Genomic DNA, 23,178 nt, shown 5'->3' with positions numbered 1-23,178 from the left:
GTGAACACTCCCTCATAGTATCTGTGTATAGAATGTGATGTTAATAATGTTTTTAATTCATGTTTTTATTCTAAATTTAAAATACGGAGGGGAAATATTTCTATAAAAAAGTCTAATTGATTTACCAATTACGACATCCCTGGAATAATTTGAAGCTAAGGAGAGAAAAATCAGCCAGTTTTTCATTTTAGAAATGAGTGCATAGCACCTGTGGGACACTGCAAAAATGGCAACATCTGCTTAAACCAAAGTAGTGAAATGATTTAAAATTCACCCTTATGCGTACTTGATTATGGTACTGTTATTTATTTATTTTTAACCTATCAGTTTAATAATAGTTTGGATTATATTTTATTAAATAAATAAACACTTGATCAGGACAGAAATATGTAGGCTACTGCATATCAATAATGACCCATGGGCTTTGAGGCCACCCTCAATGAAACTTGTCTCATTGTTTCACACTTTTTATTTATGGAAATAACCGATTATAATGAGCAGCTTGTACAGATGAATCAGCTCATATGTAGCATCATTTTGACATAAATTCATGTTTGAAATCAGTACAGTATAACAGAACCATCTAATCCTTTCTAACACTCGCACACCTAGGTCATGCCTAGAGGTCACAGATCGTGACCCCTGCCTCTTCAACAGAGGTTAAGGGTTAGTTCAACTAGTCATATGACATAACTGCATTCAACACACCCCTGTCAAGATGAAAGTCTTTTGGATTAATAGTTTGTGACTGGTGGTAAACTCACACATTTCTGCCCAATGAGCTTCAGAGTATCCATACAGATGTCAGAATACAAAAAGCAAAGAAAGAATCAGAGCAAAAATCCCAACACCATGTGACCCGAGCCCTTTGAAACCTCATACAACTCTCAAAGCTGTTGTGCTGTGCGCCAATCGTTTCTTCATTAATTATGTGAATGCTATATGAGTGTATGCAAATATGACTTTGATTTTAGTGAGCAGCGGGGTTGTTAGCACAGATGCAATAACTATCATTTACATCTCAGAAATATTGTATTTCGTGTATGAGGTTATTATTTTAGCATTGAGCACACTGGGAAAGGTCAGCTTTGGAAGTTTGCATGTAAATCAGAAATTAAACGCCATTCTAATGTAATTTTATCGACAGGATTCAGCATTAAACAGCTCTAAATGAATCTTAAAACTAAACCGAGTTCATGTACTCGTGTTTAAAACAATTGTATTTGTAAGAGTATGAAATGAACATTTGTATAACACCTGCATTGTTCAGCTCAAAACAGTAACTGTCATCTCTGTGAAGCCCTATGTGTGCACAAGAGCCTGAGTGAAATGAGCTGGACAGACTCATTGATCCAGAGCAGCGTGCTGAACCGCCCCTCTCGTCCCAGAAGAGGATGGATTTGGCACAATCAAAATAAAAGCAAATAAAAATGGAGTCTCTTGACCACCCGAGTCCATTCGAGTGGTCCACCTCGGTTCATCTACCATCATCCTCTCTCCATTAGAAGCCAGAAACACAGGGGAAAATGTACAAAACATCCATCTACTCTTATTTATCCTCTGAAATTTAAAAAAAATCACATCATAAACAAAATATGAGCAAATCTGAGATGAAACGCTGTGCTCGCATTAAAACGTGCATGTAGAACAAAACGGGTTAACTTAAAACGGAGCAACCTGGGAAGTGTTGGGCTTTGAAACAGTTGCTCTTTTGTTCTTTAAACACAAAGTTTAATTTCCACACTGAATCATTGACAAAGACACTCTAGTTTGGCCACTTGTGTTTCTGGCAGCGCTGAACGGGCGGCAGTGCGGTGACGGGACGGCCCCGTCGGTCATTAGCTGAAATGCCGGCCCAGTCGCGCGGAGCGATAGTCTACTCTCAGCTGAACGAAAGCGTGGAGGAGGTTCCTGTCGAGGTTGGTCAGCTGCTCTCCAGAGCACACCTGTTTGAGGTTGTCCGGGGCCACGACCAGGAGGTTACACAGAGCATGAAGCGTGTCAAACAGCTGGAGCACGAGAGGAACCTGTGGAGGGTTTGGATGCAGCTGTTAGTCTACTGCTTTAGTGCATGCCTAATATATCTGAAGAAATAAAAACTGTTCAATTTATCTTAAAAATGTGACAATGAAAATACTTTGAAGCAAGAAGTTTAGGATTAGTTGTGTCATTTGCTACTTGCTGGTTGGTTGAAAGGGAAAGAAAGTATTTGAATTTCCTCATTATTAGATATTTCAATAGTTTTTAATTTACTATTTTTTTTTAAATAAAATAAAAAGCAAATGTAATATTGTTGAGTAATTTGATGACACTTTTAGCAACCAATTGTAGGGACATTTTTTTAATGTTTTTGAAAGACAAAAATAGAGTAAAAGCTGTAATACTGTGAAATAGTATTACAATTTAAAATAAATTGTTTTCCATTGTAATATATTTTACAATGTACTTTATTCCTGTGATGTCAAAGCTGAATTTTCAGCATCATTACTCCAGTCTTCAGTGTCACATGATCCTTCAGAAATCATTCTAATATGCTGATTTACTGCTCAAGAAATATTTCTTATCAATGTTGTGGAAAAGTTTGGTGATTAAGATTGAAAAAAATTAAGAAATTAAACTTTTATACAACAAGGACACACTAAATTGATAAAAAGTGACAGTAAAGACATTTTATAATCTTACATACATTTTCTATTTTAAAGAAATGCTATTCTCTTGAACTTTCTGTTCAAATATTCCTGCAAAAAAAATAAAATCATGCTTTGCACAAAAATATTAAGTAGTACAACTGTTTTCAACTAATAATAATAAGAAGAAATGTTTCTTGAGCAGCAAATCAGCATTAGAATGATTTCTGAAGGATCATGTAAAACTGAAGATTGAGTAATAATGCTGAAAATTACATTTTAAAATACTTGGTTAGCATAAGAGACTTTTTCAAAACAAAAATAAATCGATACGGTTTCATTAGTTAACTATAGCTAACATGAGCTAAGAATGAACACATACTTCTACAGCATTTATTAATCTAAATTAATGTTAATTTCAACATTTACTAATAAATTGTTAAAATCAAAAGTTGTATCTGTTAACATTAGTTAATGCACTGTGAACTAACATGAACAAACATTAAACAACTGTATTTTTATTAACTAACATTAACAAAGATGAATAAATACTGAAACAAATGTTTTGTTCATTGTTAGTTCATGTTAGTTAATACATTAAATAACGTTAACTAATGAAACCTTTTTGTAAAGTGGTTCATTTAGCAAACTATATACACAGTTTTACTTTTTGGTTAAACAAAAAAGGTTTGACCATATTTGATGACCTCTATATATGTGCACTGATCCATGTTTATATGAGAATAGAAAGCCTAAATTAAATGTTCATGATATAAAGTGATTGTGTCTCTTCAGAAGATTTTGACTAAATGGCTTGATTCATACGGATTACTTTTACAAAGTCTTTAAAGTGTCATGAAACCCATGAAAAAAGTAATGTACTTTTAAAGAAGGTACAGAAATTGTTCAGATTTTATTATTTAGTTTAATTTAGTTCACAGAAAAGTGAAAATTCTGTCATTAATTACTCCCCCTCATGTCGTTCCAAACCTGTAAGACTTTCGTTCATCTTCGGAACACAAATTAAGATCTTTTTGATGAAATCTGAGAGCTTTCGGTCCCTCCACTGACAGCTTCGCAACTACCCACTACTTCAAAAAGTTCATAAACAGATCATAAAACTAACTAACTGAGCGGTTTTGTCCAACTTTTCTAAAGAGACACGATCGCTTTATATGATGAACCGATTTAATTAAGGCTTTTATTCACATAAAAACATTCATCAATGCACAAATCAGTTATGATAAACAGAATTTCAAGCATGTTGACGTGCGAGAACCAATGAGGTTCATTCTCGTGTTACGCAGCACGTTTGAGCTTCTGCGAGAACCAATGAGGTTCATTCTCGTGTTACGCAGCACGTTTGAGCTTCTGCGAGAACCAATGAGGTTCATTCTCGTGCATCAAGCAGGTTCATTTGAGCTTCTGTTTATGTTCCCTGATCAATGTTTATATGTGAGTAAAAGCCTAGCTTCAATCTGTTCATCACATAAAGCGATCGAGTCTCTTTAGAACATTTGGACTAAACTACTCAATTCATATTATATATGGATTAGTTTTACAATCTCTTTAATGAACTTTTTGATGCATCATAGTTGCGTATTCTGTCAATGGAGGGACAGAAATCGCTCAGATTTAATAAAAATAAAATAAAAATCTTCATTTGTGTTTCGAATATGGGTTTGGAACAATATGCGGGTGAGTAAATGATGATGGACTTTTCATTTTTGAGTGAACTATCCCTTAAAGGCATTATAAATAAAACATACATAATGCCATGAGGTGGCAAAAATAAGACCTTTGACCTCTCCTTACCTTGAAATCTTTGGCGCAGCGACGGTATTCTGCCACATCACAGATAGCTAGCATGCCACCCATGGAGCTGTAGTTGAACTGCTGCAGGTGCTCATGGATCAGCCTGTGGAACCGCACACCCAGCTCGGTCAAAACCGTGTCCACATTCTTACCATCCATGGACCTCCGCACACGCTCCACCTGCTTGCTCAAATACGCACACACCTTTGAGCATGCCTTGAAGAAAGAGCACAGGAAAAATGACATTAAACACGGCAGAATCAGGCAGAATATGGCTTTCAAAGTGATCTTTTCACTGCGCTGACAGAAATTTCTGAAAGGCAATTATTATACAGTACATGATTTTAAGATCTTACTGTAGTGTACTGTATCATGACATTGTTCTCGTCTTCTGGCTTGAAGTCAGTTTTCTTCTGTTCAGTCGTCAGGATTTGCTTCATCTGGCCTATCATGCAATTTAGAGTCCTAAAAACAAGGAAACATTAGAAAAGGTCACAGAAATCGCATTTAATGGCAATGATGAAGCTCCTTCAAACAGAGCTTTGAACCAACCGATCAATCCCGGTGTCCAGCTTCACCTCCATCTGTTCGATCACCTCTTTCTTCTTGTGCAGGCACTCCGTCAACTTAGGAGAGGAGCTACGGGGGTTAGAGTTCAAACAAAGGTCACAGGAAAGTCACCAGTCAGCGGGCGCAGAGACAAAGAGTCAGAAGCAAAGTCAGTCAAACTCACCTAATAAGAGGCATAAGATGATCGTTAAACTGCTTGTCAAACAGGTGAAAGATTGTGTTGGCCTGCTGGACCACATCCAAGAAGTAGAGGTTGGCATTTTTGGCATCTGCAGATGGGATGGCTGTGCAAGTCGAAAGACAAATAAGAGAGCATTGACATGTACAGTCCACTTCAGATTCATTCATTTAATTTGGTGGAAATGTGCTTGTTTAGACTTGGAACTAATGCTGCCTTTTGATTTTACCACATGAATTGCAATATCTTTGTGGGAAACGCATTGTGGCTTGTATGCGAACACTTCAAATAAACTCTCATTGACATGATTTGTGAATGCAAAGCACTACAGTTTCATTTACACATAATTCCAAATATGTTTGGCAGATACAATGTACTACACAAAGCTAATCACACACAGCTACGCTAACTCTTGTGGACGGTGGAAACTTCCTCTTGCGGTCGCTATATAAACCCTTTTAAACCATGTTACCCATGATTAGCCGACACAAACTGAACTGCATAAACATTTTCCATCATTCTCTGTAGCATTACAAGAATGATCAAATACACGAATCAGTGAAACGCCTTATGTATATCATACGTTTTTTGTTATGTTACACTAAAAAGCCTCCCGTCTTTGTCAAGATGTAACAGAAAAAATGTCCATTTTACTCCAAATACATTTAAACCAAGGTTATAATAGTTTTAGTAATAGTTTGTATTACCATTTTAATTTCAATTTCTCACTGCAATGTAGTTTAGTTTTTGTTTTGTTGGTAAGCTCACTATTATTTTTAGTTTTAGATCTAATGAAAAGTAGATCTTTGCTAATTTTAGTTTAGGTTTAGTTTTTCAGTACATTATACATTTTTTTTTAATTTTTTTATATTAAGAGATGAATGAAGAATGGGGATATTAAAGAATTTATTAATCAAAATTAAAACTTATTTTTTATTCAATTTCAGACAATCTTGTGAACTAGTTTAAAATGTAAAAAAGAACCACCCCAACAAAAAAATTTTTGCATACAATTACACATTACTGTGGTTTTCAAGAAAGTATAACTCTATACAATAGCAATATCTATCCGCTTAGATATGTTAGAGCAGAACTTAACTACAAAATTTACATCCACAATAAAAATGTCCACAACTTTCCATGATTTCAGTATTTTAAAGGGATACTCCACTTTTTTCGGAAATAAGCTCATTTTACATCTCCCCCAGAGTTAAACAGATGAGTTTTACCGTTTTAGAATCCATTCAGCCGAACTCCGGGTCTGACGGTACCACTTTTAGCATAGCTTAGCACAGATCATTGACTCTGATGAGTCCAGTAGCATTTCTTTCAAAATGACCAAAGAGTTTCAATATTTTTCCTATTTAAAACTTGACTCTTCTGTAGTTAAACCGTGTACTGAGATCGACGGAAAATGAAAAGTTGCGATTTTCTAAGCCTATATGACTAGGAACTACTCTCATTCCAGCGTAATAATCAAGGAACTGTGTGGCTGTACCATGGGTGCAGCAGGCGTAATGATATGACGCAACGCCTGAAAATAGTCCCCAGCTCGGTAACTTCTTCCAACGTGACCGGGACTAAGTTTGTCTAACCTATTAGACCTATTTTCAGGCGCTGCGTCATATGAGCATATTTCCGAAAAAAGTGGAGTATCCCTTTAATAATTTCCATTATTTTAGCAGGCTTAAACAAAAAACTCAATATTAAAGGTCCTTGTTGGTTGGGTTTTCTCCATGATGGTAGTGATTCTCACATTGTTGTTGCTTACACAAACATGTCAATAGGCCTGTGTATTATCGTCCTCTAGTGGCATATTTATGTTACAGTAGCAGGTGGGTTTAAGGACATACCACACTAAACAAAAATAAATATTAAATAATTATTTTAGTTCATTTCAGAGTCATTAACATTTAGTTTAGTTTCAGTCTTCAGTTTAGTTTATGATAATAACCTTGATTTAAACAAACCTGTAATTACAATTTCTAAACTCATAAGAAGAATTTAAATAGCATAAACTGCAGGAGGGCAGCTACGCAGGAGTAGGAATGAGTAACACTGTACAATGGAGGTCATGCTCATGCATTGAATGAAAATTGTTGCTCACATACTGTGTAGTGTAATATAATATCAACTGTTTCATGTTTTAGACGGTGTTTGCCATACCTGACAGCCCAATCTCAAGAGCGTAGTCTATATGGTCCACACACAGGTACTCCACCAAAATCAGGAAAATGGAGAAGGCATTTTTTGGTAGATCTGCTGGATCCGACAACTGCAACAAAGACAGAAAGTAGATCTATAACACTAATGTTTATGGCCCACAACTTCCAACTAAGAATGACATTATAAAATTCAGACATTTTGTAACAAATCAGCGCTGAACCTTGTTGCATCTTTCAAAGGCATGCCGGGTTTCCTGTAGCAGGTTGACAACAACCTCTTGTGAGAGGAGAGTCTCTCCATGCGTGTCAATACTGGGTCCCAGCGGCAGGTTAGTGCGCTGTCTGATCCTCTCTTTTAGCTCCTGGATACTGTCAAAATGAGGAGAAGAAATTTTTCAAAGTAGTGTTGGGAAAAGAATGGAAAGAAATAAACAACAACAAACCAACAGTTTCTCACCTTCCAGTGCCCACAGGGCGTTTTTGGTGGTTCTTCGAGTCATAATAGCGCTGAAGAATCATGCCGCTGCGGTTTTGCAGATATTGTCGCTCCATGTCTATGTAGCTCTCCAGATAACAGGAGAAGATATTCTTGATCAGCTTAGATAGAAATGTGTGCTTGTCTGAGCCCAAGTTAAAGTCTGTGAGTTTAGCAGCCAGTGCCGTTGTCCTAAAAACAAATGGGTTATAACAGATCAAAAATGGTGTTCAGTAATGCACAAACATGGGAGACTTTAAACCGTTTCAGAAAAAAAAGGTGTTTGATGAGAGCAAAAGTGAACAATTATTGTAATTAAATAATAATGACGAAAAACTGAGTGATACCGTGTATAGAGGTCATAGAGGTTCTTGAGGTATTGCTCCACATCAGAGTTGCGGGTCTCATCTAGTTTTTCTTTAACATGAGCCTGAAATCATAAAAAGGACCATTTGAGCCAATTTGGTTATTTAAAAATGAGATAAGACCAATAGTGTCTATTTCTGGGTATGCACTATATTTACATAAACTAATCTGACAGGTGAATAAAGGCAGTTTGGTACCGAAGTACCGGTACTTTGACAACACTAATACTTGATTCTGAAATGTTACAAATTTAACAATTCCATCCTTTCTGTAGTTTTGCTAATACCGACTCGATGCAGTACCTGTTGATCGACAGCAGCTTTTACAGACTCCCACACATATTTTTGTGTGCGCTCTTGTAAGCTATGCCAAATTACACGCAAAAATAAAAATGGCCAATCAGAGGCATTCAGTGCGCTTTCATTATAACTAACCACAATGTAAATAATAGATTCAAAACAATGTTTATATAATTGAAAAAAAAAAAGGCTAAATGCGTATGTTTTAATGTATTATTTACTTGTTAAAAATAATTAGCATTAATAATGAACTTGTATACCTATATTTATTTATTTATTTAAAGGCAGTGTGTTACAAAAGTTTTTGCTTTGGTACCAAAATTGGTACAGAAAACCATGAAATTTTACTGGTACTGGTACAGATTACTGAAATTTGATATTGTAACAACACTACACAGTACAAATGGCAAGATGCAACTAGATTTTTTTTTTTTGTACTTGCCCGTGCAAAGTCACAGCTATAATGCTTATAATGTTTATTGCCTCAACCCAAAGTAAGTACTATATTACATTCCCTTGGTATAGATCCTTTTCCTCTAAGTCTACAGATTTTTTTTTTAATCGTACCCAGGCAAAATTTGCTTTGATCATATCATAACCCAAAGCAGCAATAGACTTAGCAAGCAGCACTAATACTTTGTTAATGTGTACAAGTGTGTTATGTACCTGTATCTTGTTCTCAAAGATGCTCTGAATGAGTTTGGCCATGACAGTCTCTGGACTGCAGAAGACCTCTCCAACCTGCTTATTAACCCGCTGACACAGAACTGCAATGTCTTCAAATACATCACTCCGCATATACGCCCCCTACAAACACCAAAAGACCAAGGTGATATAACAAAACAAACATTGAACCTAAAATCAAGAGATGGATATAAAGAACAGAAACAGCGAACACACCTCTTGGCATTGCTTGATGTAGACATCCACACAGTGGGCATAACCCTACAACAAATAAGATAAGAAATAATACATTTCACATTATACAAATGTCCAAAAAACTGGATCTTGGGTATGATCTTGATGGCTCTCATTGTATCTCCCTACAAACCTTAAAATGTAGCAGGACTGCTGCCACCTCACGCATGCGTCCAATCTCTCCCCTTCGCTGAGCTGCGGTGAACTCCTGGATCAGCTGACGCTCAAGGTCATGATATTTACCTTTCAAACAAACACAAGGCTTATGTTAACACTGCATATTTAGCAGATGGGTGAATAACATTGTCTTGTTTAGTTTACTGCTGCTTACTTGCTATCTTGGCCTTGACATCAGAAAATCTGAACAGGGACACAACGAGGAAAACAAGCATGGGAAAGAGAGAAGAACAGGGGGAATTTAAAACAAATCTTTTTTCAGAGCAAAACACTACTCATGATCAGTGAAAGAATTATACATTTTTTTGCTTAGATCTCAGACACAGTCAAAACAAACTATGTCAATGAAAAGGTTTTCACTTGTTATGTCTTGGCCAATGCATTAATACATTTGCTTGCTTTGAAGAGCGTTCGGTTGTATTTTCAAATATGACCAAAGACAAACGGAGGGAGTGTTTGGAAACCTGTTTTTTTTTGTGTGCATATTTTTGCAACTGCATTTGGTGAAGCTAGTTGCGCATAACTTACTTTTCAGCACTAAGCCCAAACCATACTTAGTTTTTTACGCATAGACTAGGGTCACGCACAGTACGTGTGACGTAATAAGCTAACATTTCTCTCATGGTGCAAACTGTGTTTGCTCAGCGCACACACTCTCATTAAATTTTCGCACAATTATTTTATTTTATTTTATATGTGGCAACAAAGCGTCACATTTTTTATATTCCAGTTCTGACTTGGTACTTTTTGACAACGCTACGGTGCAAACACTCGACAAGGATGAAACTTTCTAGCGCGCATGTATCGACCGAGAGTTAACTTTTAAAAAGCCAATGCATACAGCTGTACGCAAATGCTAAGCATACACGTTAAAAAAATCAAAGTATACTTTGGCCGTTAACATGCTGACTGTTTATATGATCCCTTGTACAGCACACCATTATTTTGCCGTACCCCAAACCTCCAATATGGCCAAGACACCATCTACAGGTCGCTTACCTATCAAACGGCAGCTCCTGAGCTATCAGGTGCAACTTTTGAATGATGTCTGCAGCTTCTTTTATCTGTTTGGGATGAGAAGAGACTGTGGTGAGAGACGGAAAATGGTCATTACAGGACAGACACCTCAAAACACGAACAGAGGCCAGAGGCAGCACCCTTAAATCCAGGGATCAGCCTACGGTAAATCTTTCCCTCCAGTTTGCGTCCCTCGCTCTTCTCGTCCACCATGAGGATGATAAGAGTTAGCTCAGCCCTGCACACCTGAACCTCATCAGCATCAGACCTTAACCCCTGTCCGTCACCCGCTGCCCAGCCAACATCTTACGTTCACTCATGACTATTAAGAATGGACAATGGCTAATCCCTCAGTAAATCACCTCCCATAATCTGTCCCCATAGGCAGGTAGGAGGTCTAGGCATAAACAGGACCCTGACAAGAACCCCCCACCTCTCGCCCGATGGACGAGGAGAAGAAAAAGGCGATCCGAAAGGCCTCGCCGTCCACATATCCTCTGTTCCTACTCTCCCTTTCCTGCCTGCCTCAGCTAACATCATTATTGTGCTCCCGTGAGGTGGATCCATCCCTTTTCCGCTCTCCTCACTGAGGTTTTCTAAGTATCTGTCCCCCAGCTAAGATTAGCTAAATCCCATGTAAGTGATGTAGCCGTCTCCCAGCAGTAGGGGGTTTTACCGGCGCTTGTCTCCTCGCTGCCTGGGCCTGGCCCTCCCTTTCACAGGGATTAACCCAGCCTTCGTTCCTTCCATTTCCCTTCCCTTCACCCCAACCCCCCCAGCTATTCACCGGCAGCTCCTCTCACTTCCCCTCTTTTCTCTTCTGAAGGCGTGTACGTCTTGAGAAATATTGAAAAGTCTGGCGGGTATATTCCCACATGGCTCTCTAGAAGCTTGTTGGTGGCCTTATGCTAATAGCTTCAGAAGATGTAAGACTTGCCACCCAAGTTTGGTCACATCATTACCGAGTGAATTGAGAGATTAACTTATAAAGTGTCATTTCCAATTAAGTTGGCGTACACCAACATCTAAGCAGGCCACATATACTAGCCTCAGGCATTCATTATGGCGGGATGCATCACTGTTGAGTTTGAACAAAATTTTTGCAGCTTTGGTTGCAACAGTTGCTTCGGTTACAACCTCAACATAGACCACTGTCGAGAAAGTCCTGTTGTGGTGCGAAATATTTAGAAGTAAATAAGCTAATGAATTATTGAAGTTGTAACTTAGTGCCAAAATACGTCACAAAGAACTTTCGCGCAGTTGGTGCAACCGGCCTCTGACATGAGCTTGTTATAAATGCATAACTAGGCATCATCCAAAATGGCATGATCTTTTGTACCACAAATGATGACGACAAAGAAGGGAAAGCAAATGACGATGTGAGATGGGCACAGAGTGTTTTTACAAATGTGTCGAACATAAACCAGGCTTTGGATGATTTATAGAACCACATTCTGCCATACACGCATTTTATAACACTACTTCCATCCTCAAAAGATGACACATTCATGTACAACATAGTTTTATGACTGATGCCACACATCAATTGAATTGACTCAGATCATGTCCATGATTCTGACTGATGTAGCTACATTTAGAATGAAACAGACCTGAAACCTGACTCTTTTCTTTTTTTTTTTACACAGAAAAAGAAACAATAATATATCGTTTCAGCGCTCTGTTACTGTATCATTTGTGGTTTGAATGTGGCCTCTTGGATTTTTAAGTCGAGTACTTCTGATGTAGTATTAGCAGGCAGTATATCTAAATCTGACCTTGTCAGGATTGTTGAAGACATCACTGCGCAGCTCTCCATCCAGGAACTCGTTGAAGTACGTCATGAGTCTCTGAGCCTCCACTGCCCTCTGTCTTGGTGTATTGACTCCTTCCAGCTGATCTCCCAGGTGACACACCTTGGTGGCCACATAGCTGATATGCTCGTCTAACTCCTGGAAGTGCTGGAAAGCTACCTTTGAAACAAGCATAACAAGAAAGTGAAGGTTATACTGGTACATGTAATTGATGGTAAAGTAACACAAGGTTACCCAAATGGTTCAAAGCTCCTTGTCTTTTGACGTGTTAGAATTTTTTTTAAAGGCCACTGACTTGGTTGCTCCTCTGCAGGTCTTGGACCTTGTGGGCAAACTCCTTGGCTTCCCGGTGGCATTGCTGCTCCAACTTCTCCACCTTCCTTTGGATTCTTTCATCCAGCAGTTTTAGTTCCTCAATGTGGTTCACAAACTCTTCCAGCAACCTGGAACCAAAGACATGACATTAAAGAGCTGCAGGCGGCAAAACACAATTTCTGACTTGACAAGCATTTTAAATACTTTAAAAACATTAAAGGGATGGCATAATGCCCTTTTCACAAGATGTAAAATAAGTCTCTGATGTCCCCAGTGTGTGTGTGTGTGTGAAGTTTTAGCTCAAAATACCCCCCATATATTTTTATATAGAATGTTAAAATTGTCACTTTCTGAGGGTTCACCGTTTTTGTGTCTGTCCCTTTAAATGCAAATGAGCTGCTGTCCCCAGCACAGAGGGCGGAGCTACAACAGCTTGTGTCCTGAAAATTTCAAAACCTTTTAGCCTTTTATGTTCACACCGGAGTCAGACAAAGATGGAGAGACTCAAGAAGAAGTGACAACATGTAGACAACCTTTCTAAATGGTTAGTTGATGAATTTATGTAGCTTATGTGTAGTTATCTTCTAATCTAGTCATTGATTAGTGGTGTCAACAATAATCGATTCAGCGATGCATCGCAATGCGGGGCATGCACGATTCAGCATCGATGCGGCAAAGTGCCATAATCGATTATGTCACTGTTTATTTTCTGGCCTTGAGTTGGACAATAAAGTTGTGAAGTTTCAATTACTTCCGGGAGCATAGCAACAACAACAATCAAGATGGCTGAGGCGGAGGGAGATGACCGCGATAGACGGGTAATTAAAAACGCACCCAAAGCTTGGAAAGCGGACATCTGGGCACATTTCGGATTCTACGAAGTTAATGGGAAACTAGACAAGACTTACGCGGTGTGTAACACCTGCCACACTAAAATCAAGCATGTTGGCAATACAACTAACTTCACAAACCATGTTGATCGTTGGCATCCTGAGTTGGCTTCAACAACAACAACACAAAAAGTCAACACATCCCAGCCAAGAATTGACGAGTCGCTAGTGTCAACGTTATTTAATGATGTTTTATTAACAAAGTTCGGGAGGAGCACGTTCAAATAATCAAGCAATCAATCAATCAATCAACTCATCAAACAATTACCATGTCTACCCTATCAGCATGAGAGGAAGCATATATATATATTCACTCTGTCAACTCACCTAACTTCCTTGACAGTTTTCAGCATCCCTCCACCACCCCGACTCCTCACTCTTGGCTTGTTCTTCCACAGCCAGGAATACGGGGGGAGTACTCTGGGTTCGGGCCAAATACCGAGCCCGGAGCCCTCTCCTCGGACAGCACGCCAAATACGCATTTATTCTATCTGACTTATTTGTAAGTGTGAACTCGTGAAATGACATTTATGTCAAAGATACAGGAGAGTGATAATACACACATAGCAGCCAATAAAATCTGTTGTTCAATATCTGACTGCTTGTATTGCCTCATGACTTGATGAAAAATTTGCCTTGTTGTGTGCAGTAGAATTTTGATGCATCGCAATGCATCGTAGAATCGAATTGAATCGAATCGTTACCTGGTGAATCGTAATCGAATCGAATTGTGAGGGCAGTGCCAATGCACACCCCTATCATTGATTAGCATATTCTGTCATAATAACCAATAATAATCTGAATTTACTTAAGCTGGACTGTGACGCTATTTTCTTCTGGAAACAAACTTTGTTGCATTATTTTCTTCTCTGTAAAGCTGCTTTGAAACAATCTGTATTGTAAAAAGCACTATATAAATAAAGGTAAAGGTAAAAAAAATAATAATCGCATTCCCAGGGGTGGGGTTTATGTAAATTTTAGGGTTAGTGATGTGACTAATCCGGGAGGAATGTCGTGTAGTCCCAACCAGCCATTTGTTGTAGTCCTTAAAAAGCGATTTCTTTAAAAGAAAATATCTCCCTTTGTGTTGAACTTTGAGCGTCGTAACTTTGCAGATGTTGTTTATGCTCAAACAGCAACATTACACACTAACTAAAGTTAAAAAAGTTAAATCATAAATCAACCACCCCTTTAAAGGACATATAAAACTACATGTTTGTTTATAGTATTTATTTTTCTCCCTGAAGTCCACTTATAATGTCATTCTTGGCTTCTTGCAGCAAAAACCCAATTTAGTTTCACAACACCTCTGTATTTTAAAACTTGTAAGTGTGCTGTTCATTCACTACATGCATAAACTACATATTTATGCAATATTAATACTATGCAACATTACTACTACCATTTATTATTATATACTTTCCCCATAAGCTTTGCAAGTAGGCTTAAACGTTTATGTTTGCTTTGTAATAGATGATATGATTGGTGTCTTTATCATTGAGAATGCATGGACTGTGTGTATGCTGGAAAAGGAGGGTTGATTAATCTGGGTGGTCATATGTTAGAGCGCTCGTAGTTTTGACATATTAACTGAAACATTCTGATCAACCTGTTTTTAAGCTTAGTTTTGTGACAAAAGTACACTACTGTTCAAAGGTTTGTAAGTCAATAAGACTTGTTTTAAAAAAAAAATACTTTTATTCAGCAAGAATGCATTAAATAGGTTAAAAGTGACAGTAAAGACTTTTACATTGTTACAAAAAATATATATATTTTAAATAAGCGCTGTTCTTTTGAACAGTAGTGTATGAACACTTATTTCAAAAGAGCAAGGAATGTTATATTCCTCTTTGTGTGGATATGGTCATAATATTAATGAAAGCATCATACTTAAATGTTATTAATCATTACCAATTCTATTGTTTTAGTGGAGTTAAAAAGAGATCAAAGACAATCTGGATTTTTTTTTTTTTTTTTCAAACACGGAAATAAACAGGTTTTAGGTTTTGGAAAATATGAAAGAATGTAAAATGAACAAATATTCTGTACTATTCTTTATCATTTCTAGGTCATAACCAAATAAGCAAATTTGAATGTAAAATCATTTGTACAGATGAACAGATTTTCTTCCTTTAATAATAATTCTCTTCCTAACATTCTCAACATAATCATCAGGTTTTACAGATATGTGCTGCAAAATGCTCCGAAAATTCAGATTTTTTTTTTAAGCTTCAATCAAATTGTTGTGCTGACGTAACTTTTCTCCTGTTTAATGGTTAGTTAGCGAGTGAAGGAAGTTATATGTTGTTTTGTTTTGTGTTTTGTATAGGTAAGTTAATATTATCCCCATAGGTAGAGGTATTCTTTTGAGTTGGGTCCTCCTCCCGAGGTAATATTTTTTGTTTTGGATTTATTTGGAATGTGTTCCTTTACTTCATAGTATTATTTTCTTTTCTAACTCTTGCTGAGGTTAAAATAAAAGGCAGACACGCCATTTCAAATTGAAACTTGTTTGGTTATTTTGTGAATCTGGGACTGGAGAGCTGGAGATCCTCAAAGTCTCTCCGCTATTTGTTCGTCGTTCCCTATTTACCCCTAGACTAAAGGCGGAGACGTAACACAATACAATTTGTGAAAAAAAATTCACAAAAGAAGCATTTTCACAACTTCTAGATCTCACTTTATGTTAAAATGTGTGCAGATGGGCTATGTTGATACTAGGTACTAGCCAAATGAAAGAAAATCACTGACAAAGTAGATTTTAGCCAGAACTCTGGAGTCATTTTCATACATGAAAAGTACACTATAGCGGAGGCTTCGATGAGCGTTCCAAAGAACACTCTTTGTGTCCGTCGAACGCTGAAAAAGGATCCATTTCACAGTCTGATTTGCGAGATGCAGGCTTACGTCCCAAATTAGGTTAGCTTGGCTAGCATGTAATCTGTGAGGAAATGTTATATAAAACCTGACCAATAATATGAAAATGCCTGAAGCTCTGTTCCCAGATCCCGAAACCAGCTCAATGGCAGGGATCAGTATATGCTGGGCTGAGATTCATTTATCGTTCATGAATACTTCTCCAAATAGACTGATCTCAAACTGTGAAGCGAAAAAGCATCCAGGGAGAGCATCTTATTTGTCAAGATCACATAAGCACTTACCTCGGCAGCAAATCAGCTAATGGCCTGTTACCATAAATTGTGGTTCTTCATAAAAAGAGCCTCTTCGTGCTGTGTGTGTGTGTGCGCAAATATTTAGGAAACCTCACACATACAACCAAAAGCTTCGTCAGCTGCATTTCAAAGAACTTGTAGGACAGCAAAGTCAAAAGCTCGAACTCAGCAAGTTTGGATTCTCTGGGTGGTAGCAAAACGTTCTGAAGTGATGAGTATATAATCTCATATCACCGTAATTCCCTAAACGCTGCTGGCAGCTTAAGTTCTTTTTCCTCTCCATCTTTTCCACTCAAATTTGTTCTCTTCCATCATTTGTAAGTCAATGGTTTGCCCAGCTCACAACAGCCTCTTCATGGTCGGTTATTTGAGAGCTTGGTGTAAAATTTGGGGCGATGTTTCTGCTCTGGCAGTCAAAAGCACTTTTGCTGTGTGTGTCTGTGTGTGTTAAAGTAAACTTCATGTCTTTTTTATGCTTTTGACTGTGAAAGTGAAATGACCTGTCAAAATAGTCAAGTTGTGATTGTGGACACTATATAATTATTATAAAAGGAACTGAAAAAGTTTAGTTTCACTTTTAAGTCACTTAAGGCAATTAAGTCACACTAAAAAAAATGTATTTCTTTGTATTAGAAAACATCTGTGACATGGTGGTAAAACAAGAGGCATCTGCAAATAAATGGTGCTAGACCTCTTCGCTGGGAAAACAAAACAAAAACTTTACTAATGCCACTTTACTAATTACTTTTAACCAAGTGATCTCAAGGTGATCAAGGTGGATGTTTGAAGTCAGTTCCCCTGAACTTCACACAGATTTCATAGCAACGTAGCCACAGGTGTAGTTCATCATCATTCATCAGTAAGTTCACCCAAAAATGAAAAAATTGCCATCAATTACTCCCCCTCATGTCTTTCCAAACTCGTAAGACTTACGTTCATCTTTGGAACACAAATGAAGATCATTTTGATGAAACCTGAGAGATTTCCGTCCCTCCATTGATTGACAGTCTACGCAACTACTACTTTGTTGCTTCAAAAAGTTCACAAAGAGCTCGTAAAAGTAATCCATATGGATCAAGCAGTTTAGTCCAAATTTTATGATGAAAAGCTATTATTCAATGACCTGTGAATATAAACAGAAGCTCAACCGTACTTGCTTGACTCACAAGAACAAACCTCATTGGTTCTTGCAGAAGCTCAAACGTGCTGCGTAACACGAGGATGAACCTCATTGGTTCTCGCATGTCAAGCAAACATGCTTGAGCTTTCGTCTACCACAACTGATGTGTGAGTTGAGGAATGTTTAAATGTGAATAAAATCCTAAATTCTGTTCATCATATAAAGCAATTGAGTCTCTTCAGAAAATTTGGACTAAACTGCTTGATACATATGGATTAGTTTTACAAGCTCTTTGTGAACTTTTTGAAGCATCAAAGTGGTAATTGCACAGACTGCCAATGGAGGGACAGAAATCTCTCAGATTTCATTAAAATATCTTGATTTGTGTTTCAAAGATGAACAGAAGTCTTACAGGTTTGGAACAACATGACAGTGAGTAAATAATGACAGCATTTTCATTTTTGGGTAAACTAAACCTTTAACTATGAACATGTTCCACATGTTGTCCAGCATTGGACAACAAGAAAGTGCCCAAATACTTGCATTCATTTTAAACAATATATCTATTGATTTATTATTTTAAATTTATTATTTATTATTTTTATTTATAATACTTTTTTTTTTTTTTTGACTTATTTTGTAAAATGTTTTGCTTGTCAAATGTTTGTTACATTTCTTTAAAATAAATGCCACTTGGTTTAATATTTTGTTATATAATGCAACAATATTCAAGCAAACTTGAAATGTGGCTTAAACGTCAACTTTTTTGGTCACTGTATGTAAAACTAGGCCCAGAAGGCCCAGAATCCATTTCAATTTCTGCCCTAATTTGGAAAAAAAATGTAAAATGGATTTATATAAATATTTCAACAGCGTCGAAAAATAAATAAAATCTAAAAACTGTATGCTCAGTCAAAAGTGTATCCTCATTTATGATAATCCATTCTTTATGATTATCCACATTTTGAATAATAGTAATCAATACTATAAGAGTAGACAAATGAAACTGTTCACATCCCATTCACCTCTTTGTCTCAGTCTACTACAGTGACTATCAAAACATGGTTTTAAAATGAAATAAAAATGTTAAATCAAAAGTATCTTTTAACTCAGCTTCTATAAAATGGCCAACTTTTGGCTATATTACATCTCGGCACATTCTGGTCTTTTCTTAAAGGGATGGTTCGAAGTAATTTCAACCTAGGTTCCTTTGCACCATGACCTCGAGCCAAACACCCCACCAGAAGCTTTTTTTTTTATTCCCTAGGTCGAACATTATTAAAGGTGCTCTAAGCGATGCCGGGAGATGTAACTTCTTGTTGACCTTCGAATTGTTATCAAACAAAACGGAGGCTAGTTAGACCCTCCCTCCTCCTCATCCCGTCTCCTCCCTCCTCCCCTCCCTCCCGGCATAAAGGGAAGTCAAAGTAGTCACTACAAAGTTAAGTTTTACTGATACTTCATTCAATGTGTAATGTCGCCAAGTTAGATAAATGCTTTTATATATTGCAGAACGTAATGCAGAAAAAGAGAAAGATTATCTTAAAAATGTTTCGCCACCTGAGGTTATAACTATAACGTTAGCTCCCATACAAGGACGCAATAATAGCAAGATAACGTTAGCTTCGCGTTTCCCAGTGAGCATAAACAACGGCGGCGTCGTAAACAAATTTAGTCAAAGTTGTCAATAGCCTATAAATGAACATTCAAATTCATAACAAACAGTGGGTGACTTTTACGGGCTTTTCCCAAATCACGGAAGTGACCTCGACGTCCGGGTTAGCGGTAGCATAAGCCACACAAGTGTTATTTAAATAAACTCCTGATGTACTTACAAACTTTCCAATGCCTCGTTTTATGAGTACAGAACCTATTTGTACTACTGTAGAAGTTTGGTACCATTCTGGGCATTATTAGTGGAGTAATTTACGAGATACAACCTTGGATCCATTAGCGCCGGCACTAAGCCATCCGGCTGAAGTTGTTTCCATCTACACTGGCTGTCTTGCTCGAGGTTTACTATCCCAGACAACTTTTAGATCAAAAGGTTTTTAATAACATGAGAAACATAAAATCAAAAGTCAAGAATTCCAAAACATATGACCAGTGGTGTATGTTTCTGACAATCATCAATATTTTGTGACTCACTTTTTGGGGTCAAACGCCTCCGCACCTCCTTTGGAACCTCCTCCAGGTGTTCTCCATGCCAGTCTCTCAATATACTCATCAGCATCAAACGGCTCCTGGTAAGATGATAAAGATGAATGAGCAAAAATGTAATTGCTAATGACATGCACAGATAAATAAGCTTTTACAAATAAAAAGGATATTCTGGACTGCTTATATACTTAGACAGTCTAGGGGGGCTATTCCACAATACTTTCCACTAATATTAAAGGTTGTATCAGTGATTGCAGGCCCAAAAAAGAAAGATCACATTCATCTAATATTTCCTAACGATCCGCTAGCTGCCCGCCCCATAAGCAGGCCGTCAAAAAAACGTGTCTCTGTAGGCAGCCTAGGCTCTGAGTCTGAGATCTGCACACAAAAACAATTGGTTTCACCAACCACTCAAATCCAAAACAAATAGTGTTCCAACCAATCACTGACATGGGGCGGGTGTTGTGAGGTTTTGTGCTCGTGCACGGCTGCACGCGAAGTCGGAGCTGAAGAAGAAGCTGGCTCAAAACCTCTCAACACCCGCCCCCTGTCGGTGATTGGTTGGAACACTATTTGTTTTGGTTTTGAGTCAATTCAAAAAAAAATTGGGCCTGAAATCACTGATACAACATTTAAGGTTAGGGTAGGTAATTTTCAGCGCATCTAGCAATAGCGAACTAGCTTTGAAAGCATAAGATCCCGATCCCTCCCTTGAGCGTCTCCAAAACCACGCCTCCTTCAAAACACATGAACGGTAAAGCTGGGAGCAAACAAGCGTCACGGGAGACGGCGTTAAACTACCTCATATCTCAAAAGCATATTACATTTAGGGTTGCAAAGGGGCGGAAAATTTCCGGTAAATTTCCATGGGAAGTTAAGCTGGGGAATTTTGGAAATATTCATTACCACGGCAACCGCGTGCGCTTCCACTCTGAAAGTAACTGTACACATAAGAGACGGATAGATACATTATTTAAGGTTATTTCTATTCGTTAGAATATTGATATATGAACTTGTTGTCAAGTAAGCCCCGTTGCGAGCATGTGCGTCTCTCTAAACTTTCAGTGTGCTGCACTGCTCTAGTTGACTTCTGCACCTACCCCCCCGAAAATATCACGTTAATTTTGAAAACGTAATTCCTTTTGTGGATATTCTTGGTCTTTCTTCATGTTTCTTTGACAAATATCAGTGTCTCAGTCTCACGCACGCTGCACGTGAGTTAACCACGCCTACTTATTTACATGTCGCGGTATACACAGAATAAAAAAATCTGTTACGGTTGACATTTTCTTCCGCGGTAACGATATATACCGTCATACTGCCCAGCCCTACTTATGTGGTAAATAAAGTTATGCTAGCTTATTTAGCATCTAACTTATCAGCTTGCTATCTACTAGATGAATACATTTGTGTGTGATATTTGCAATTTAAACATTTAATAAATATATTTCCCCATAATATCATCAAAAATTACTTCACTTTGTTTAGTCCACACATGCTCAAATGTGTGCCTTCAATAGTCTTGTGCTTTGGGCTTCTGTACATGTGATGGAGGCATGCACAGTGCCAGTAGGGGGTGTGGTCTCAATAGCCATGCAATAAGCAGTGTGCTATGTGCATGTGATTGAGGAATGGCATGGATATTCAAGTGTATTTGAATGGCATCTGTTTGTTTTAGTCAAGATTATGCTAAAATATACTTTCCTCAACTATATTTAAGTTCCCTATGAAGAGCCAACCCTCAACTTTGAAAATTCCCAGTTTATTCCCGTTTATTCCCATAAATTCCTGTGAATTCCCTTAAATTCCCATTAATTCCCATGGAAAGTTTCCATCTTTGAAAATTCCCAGAATTTTGCAACCCTAATTACATTACAATAATAATGAACATAAACAACTTAAAGAAGACTGACCTGTACCTCCTGACTGCTGAAGATTCATTTTAGCGTTGACAGTGTTGCCATTGAAACGCATAAATTTGAGTCACGAACCGCTCCGAGTATAACGCCACGTTTCAATCTCTAACAAATTATAGCAGTTTATGGCGTGAACGCAGCATAATCTTGTTGTTTTGGTTCAGGAGGAACTGTAATAGGTGGCTGCTGTTTAGGTTGTGGTGCTCAGTGACTGACGTCTGTCTAACTCGGTGTATCATGAAAGGAGCTGATGGAAAAACATACGTTGATAGGCAGGTAGGACATCGGACCGAATGCAATGATTGGACGAACATTTTATGGTCCAACGCCTTCCACATATGATATACTGTATATACTGTACATATAAAAAACATGTAGACAACTTAACTTAGTCACTTCTACCAGAATGTGAGGAGAATTTCAACCAGTATAACATAATCTGGAACAAATCGCTTACCCTGCCTTTAATTAATTCACAATATATACTGGGTCTTTACATATGAAAATACAAACAGTAGCTGCCTTTTAAATTAAAGGATGGGGGTCCATGGTACGAGGATGGGAATATTTTGTGGTACGTGGCATCTAAAAGAATAAAAACACCTGGTCTAGAGAATCTGAAGAGCTTTTATTCATAATTTTGTTTGAACATGTCGTCAGCAGAGTATTTTTGAGACAGTTGGTGTTTAGCCTCTCACTGATACTCTACTGCCTCTGCATTGTAGCATGTCAATATTAAATCAAAACTAAACTATGTATTAAATACAGCACGCAAATGAAGCACTTATATGAACCATAAAAACAATTAATCTGCAAGCTTTAATGCAGACCGTGACAGCTTCCGTGCCATATATAAAAATAAAAAAAACACTTACCTCGAATAACTGAGCTGTCGTGGCCATATTTCACGGCGCTAGAAAGCAAAAGTAAGTCTGCAAATACTCCTTAAAGAGCGTTTTTCGAAACTATAATTTGCTTCTTCTTGTTTATATCTATTCTGAAAACAGTTGCTTCCTGCATCCAGCTGCCATGACTGGGCCGGAAACAGAAATAGGGGGTGCGGATACGGGGGCTGTGTGCTTGAAAGCAGATCTGAGATCAGTTTTACAATTCTACTCCAATGCAGCTGAAAACAGCGAAGTGTTAAGGCTGATCCTACGTCAGTACGTTTTTCGACCACGCCTCA

General features: G+C 37.8%; 1 protein-coding gene across 1 annotated transcript; it reads right to left on the bottom strand.

Annotated features, from left to right (window-relative positions):
- Nucleotides 1-426: 426 nt before the first annotated feature.
- On the bottom strand, nt 427-23,038 carry exoc5 (exocyst complex component 5). The gene is made up of 18 exons (XM_084393556.1): nt 22,868-23,038; nt 20,065-20,159; nt 12,714-12,861; nt 12,383-12,577; nt 10,590-10,654; nt 9,745-9,773; nt 9,547-9,656; nt 9,396-9,440; nt 9,162-9,302; nt 8,178-8,260; nt 7,813-8,022; nt 7,577-7,724; nt 7,357-7,465; nt 5,176-5,296; nt 4,995-5,081; nt 4,799-4,907; nt 4,443-4,658; nt 427-2,027 (listed from the first exon to the last, which is right to left on the bottom strand). Exons 1-18 carry the CDS (start codon nt 22,892-22,894, stop codon nt 1,839-1,841), a joined length of 2,127 nt encoding a protein of 708 aa, XP_084249682.1. The 5' UTR covers nt 22,895-23,038; the 3' UTR covers nt 427-1,838.
- Between the last annotated feature and the right edge of the window lie 140 nt (nt 23,039-23,178).

Source organism: Rutilus rutilus (genome assembly GCF_951802725.1).
Source record: "Rutilus rutilus genome assembly, chromosome: 21".
NCBI lineage: Eukaryota > Metazoa > Chordata > Actinopteri > Cypriniformes > Leuciscidae > Rutilus > Rutilus rutilus.
This window is presented reverse-complemented; position numbering and strand designations above follow the sequence as displayed.

What these genes read in the sequence shown, in the direction of transcription:
- exoc5 (XM_084393556.1), bottom strand. Translation starts at nt 22,894, where the DNA reads ATGGCCACGACAGCTCAGTTATTCGAG. An exon ending in ACCTGCAGAGGAGCAACCAA is followed by an intron (nt 12,578 to 12,713) that starts GTCAGTGGCCTT and finishes CTTGTTTCAAAG; the next exon opens with GTAGCTTTCCAGCACTTCCA. An exon ending in TCTTGAGATTGGGCTGTCAG is followed by an intron (nt 5,297 to 7,356) that starts GTATGGCAAACA and finishes CGACTTGCACAG; the next exon opens with CCATCCCATCTGCAGATGCC.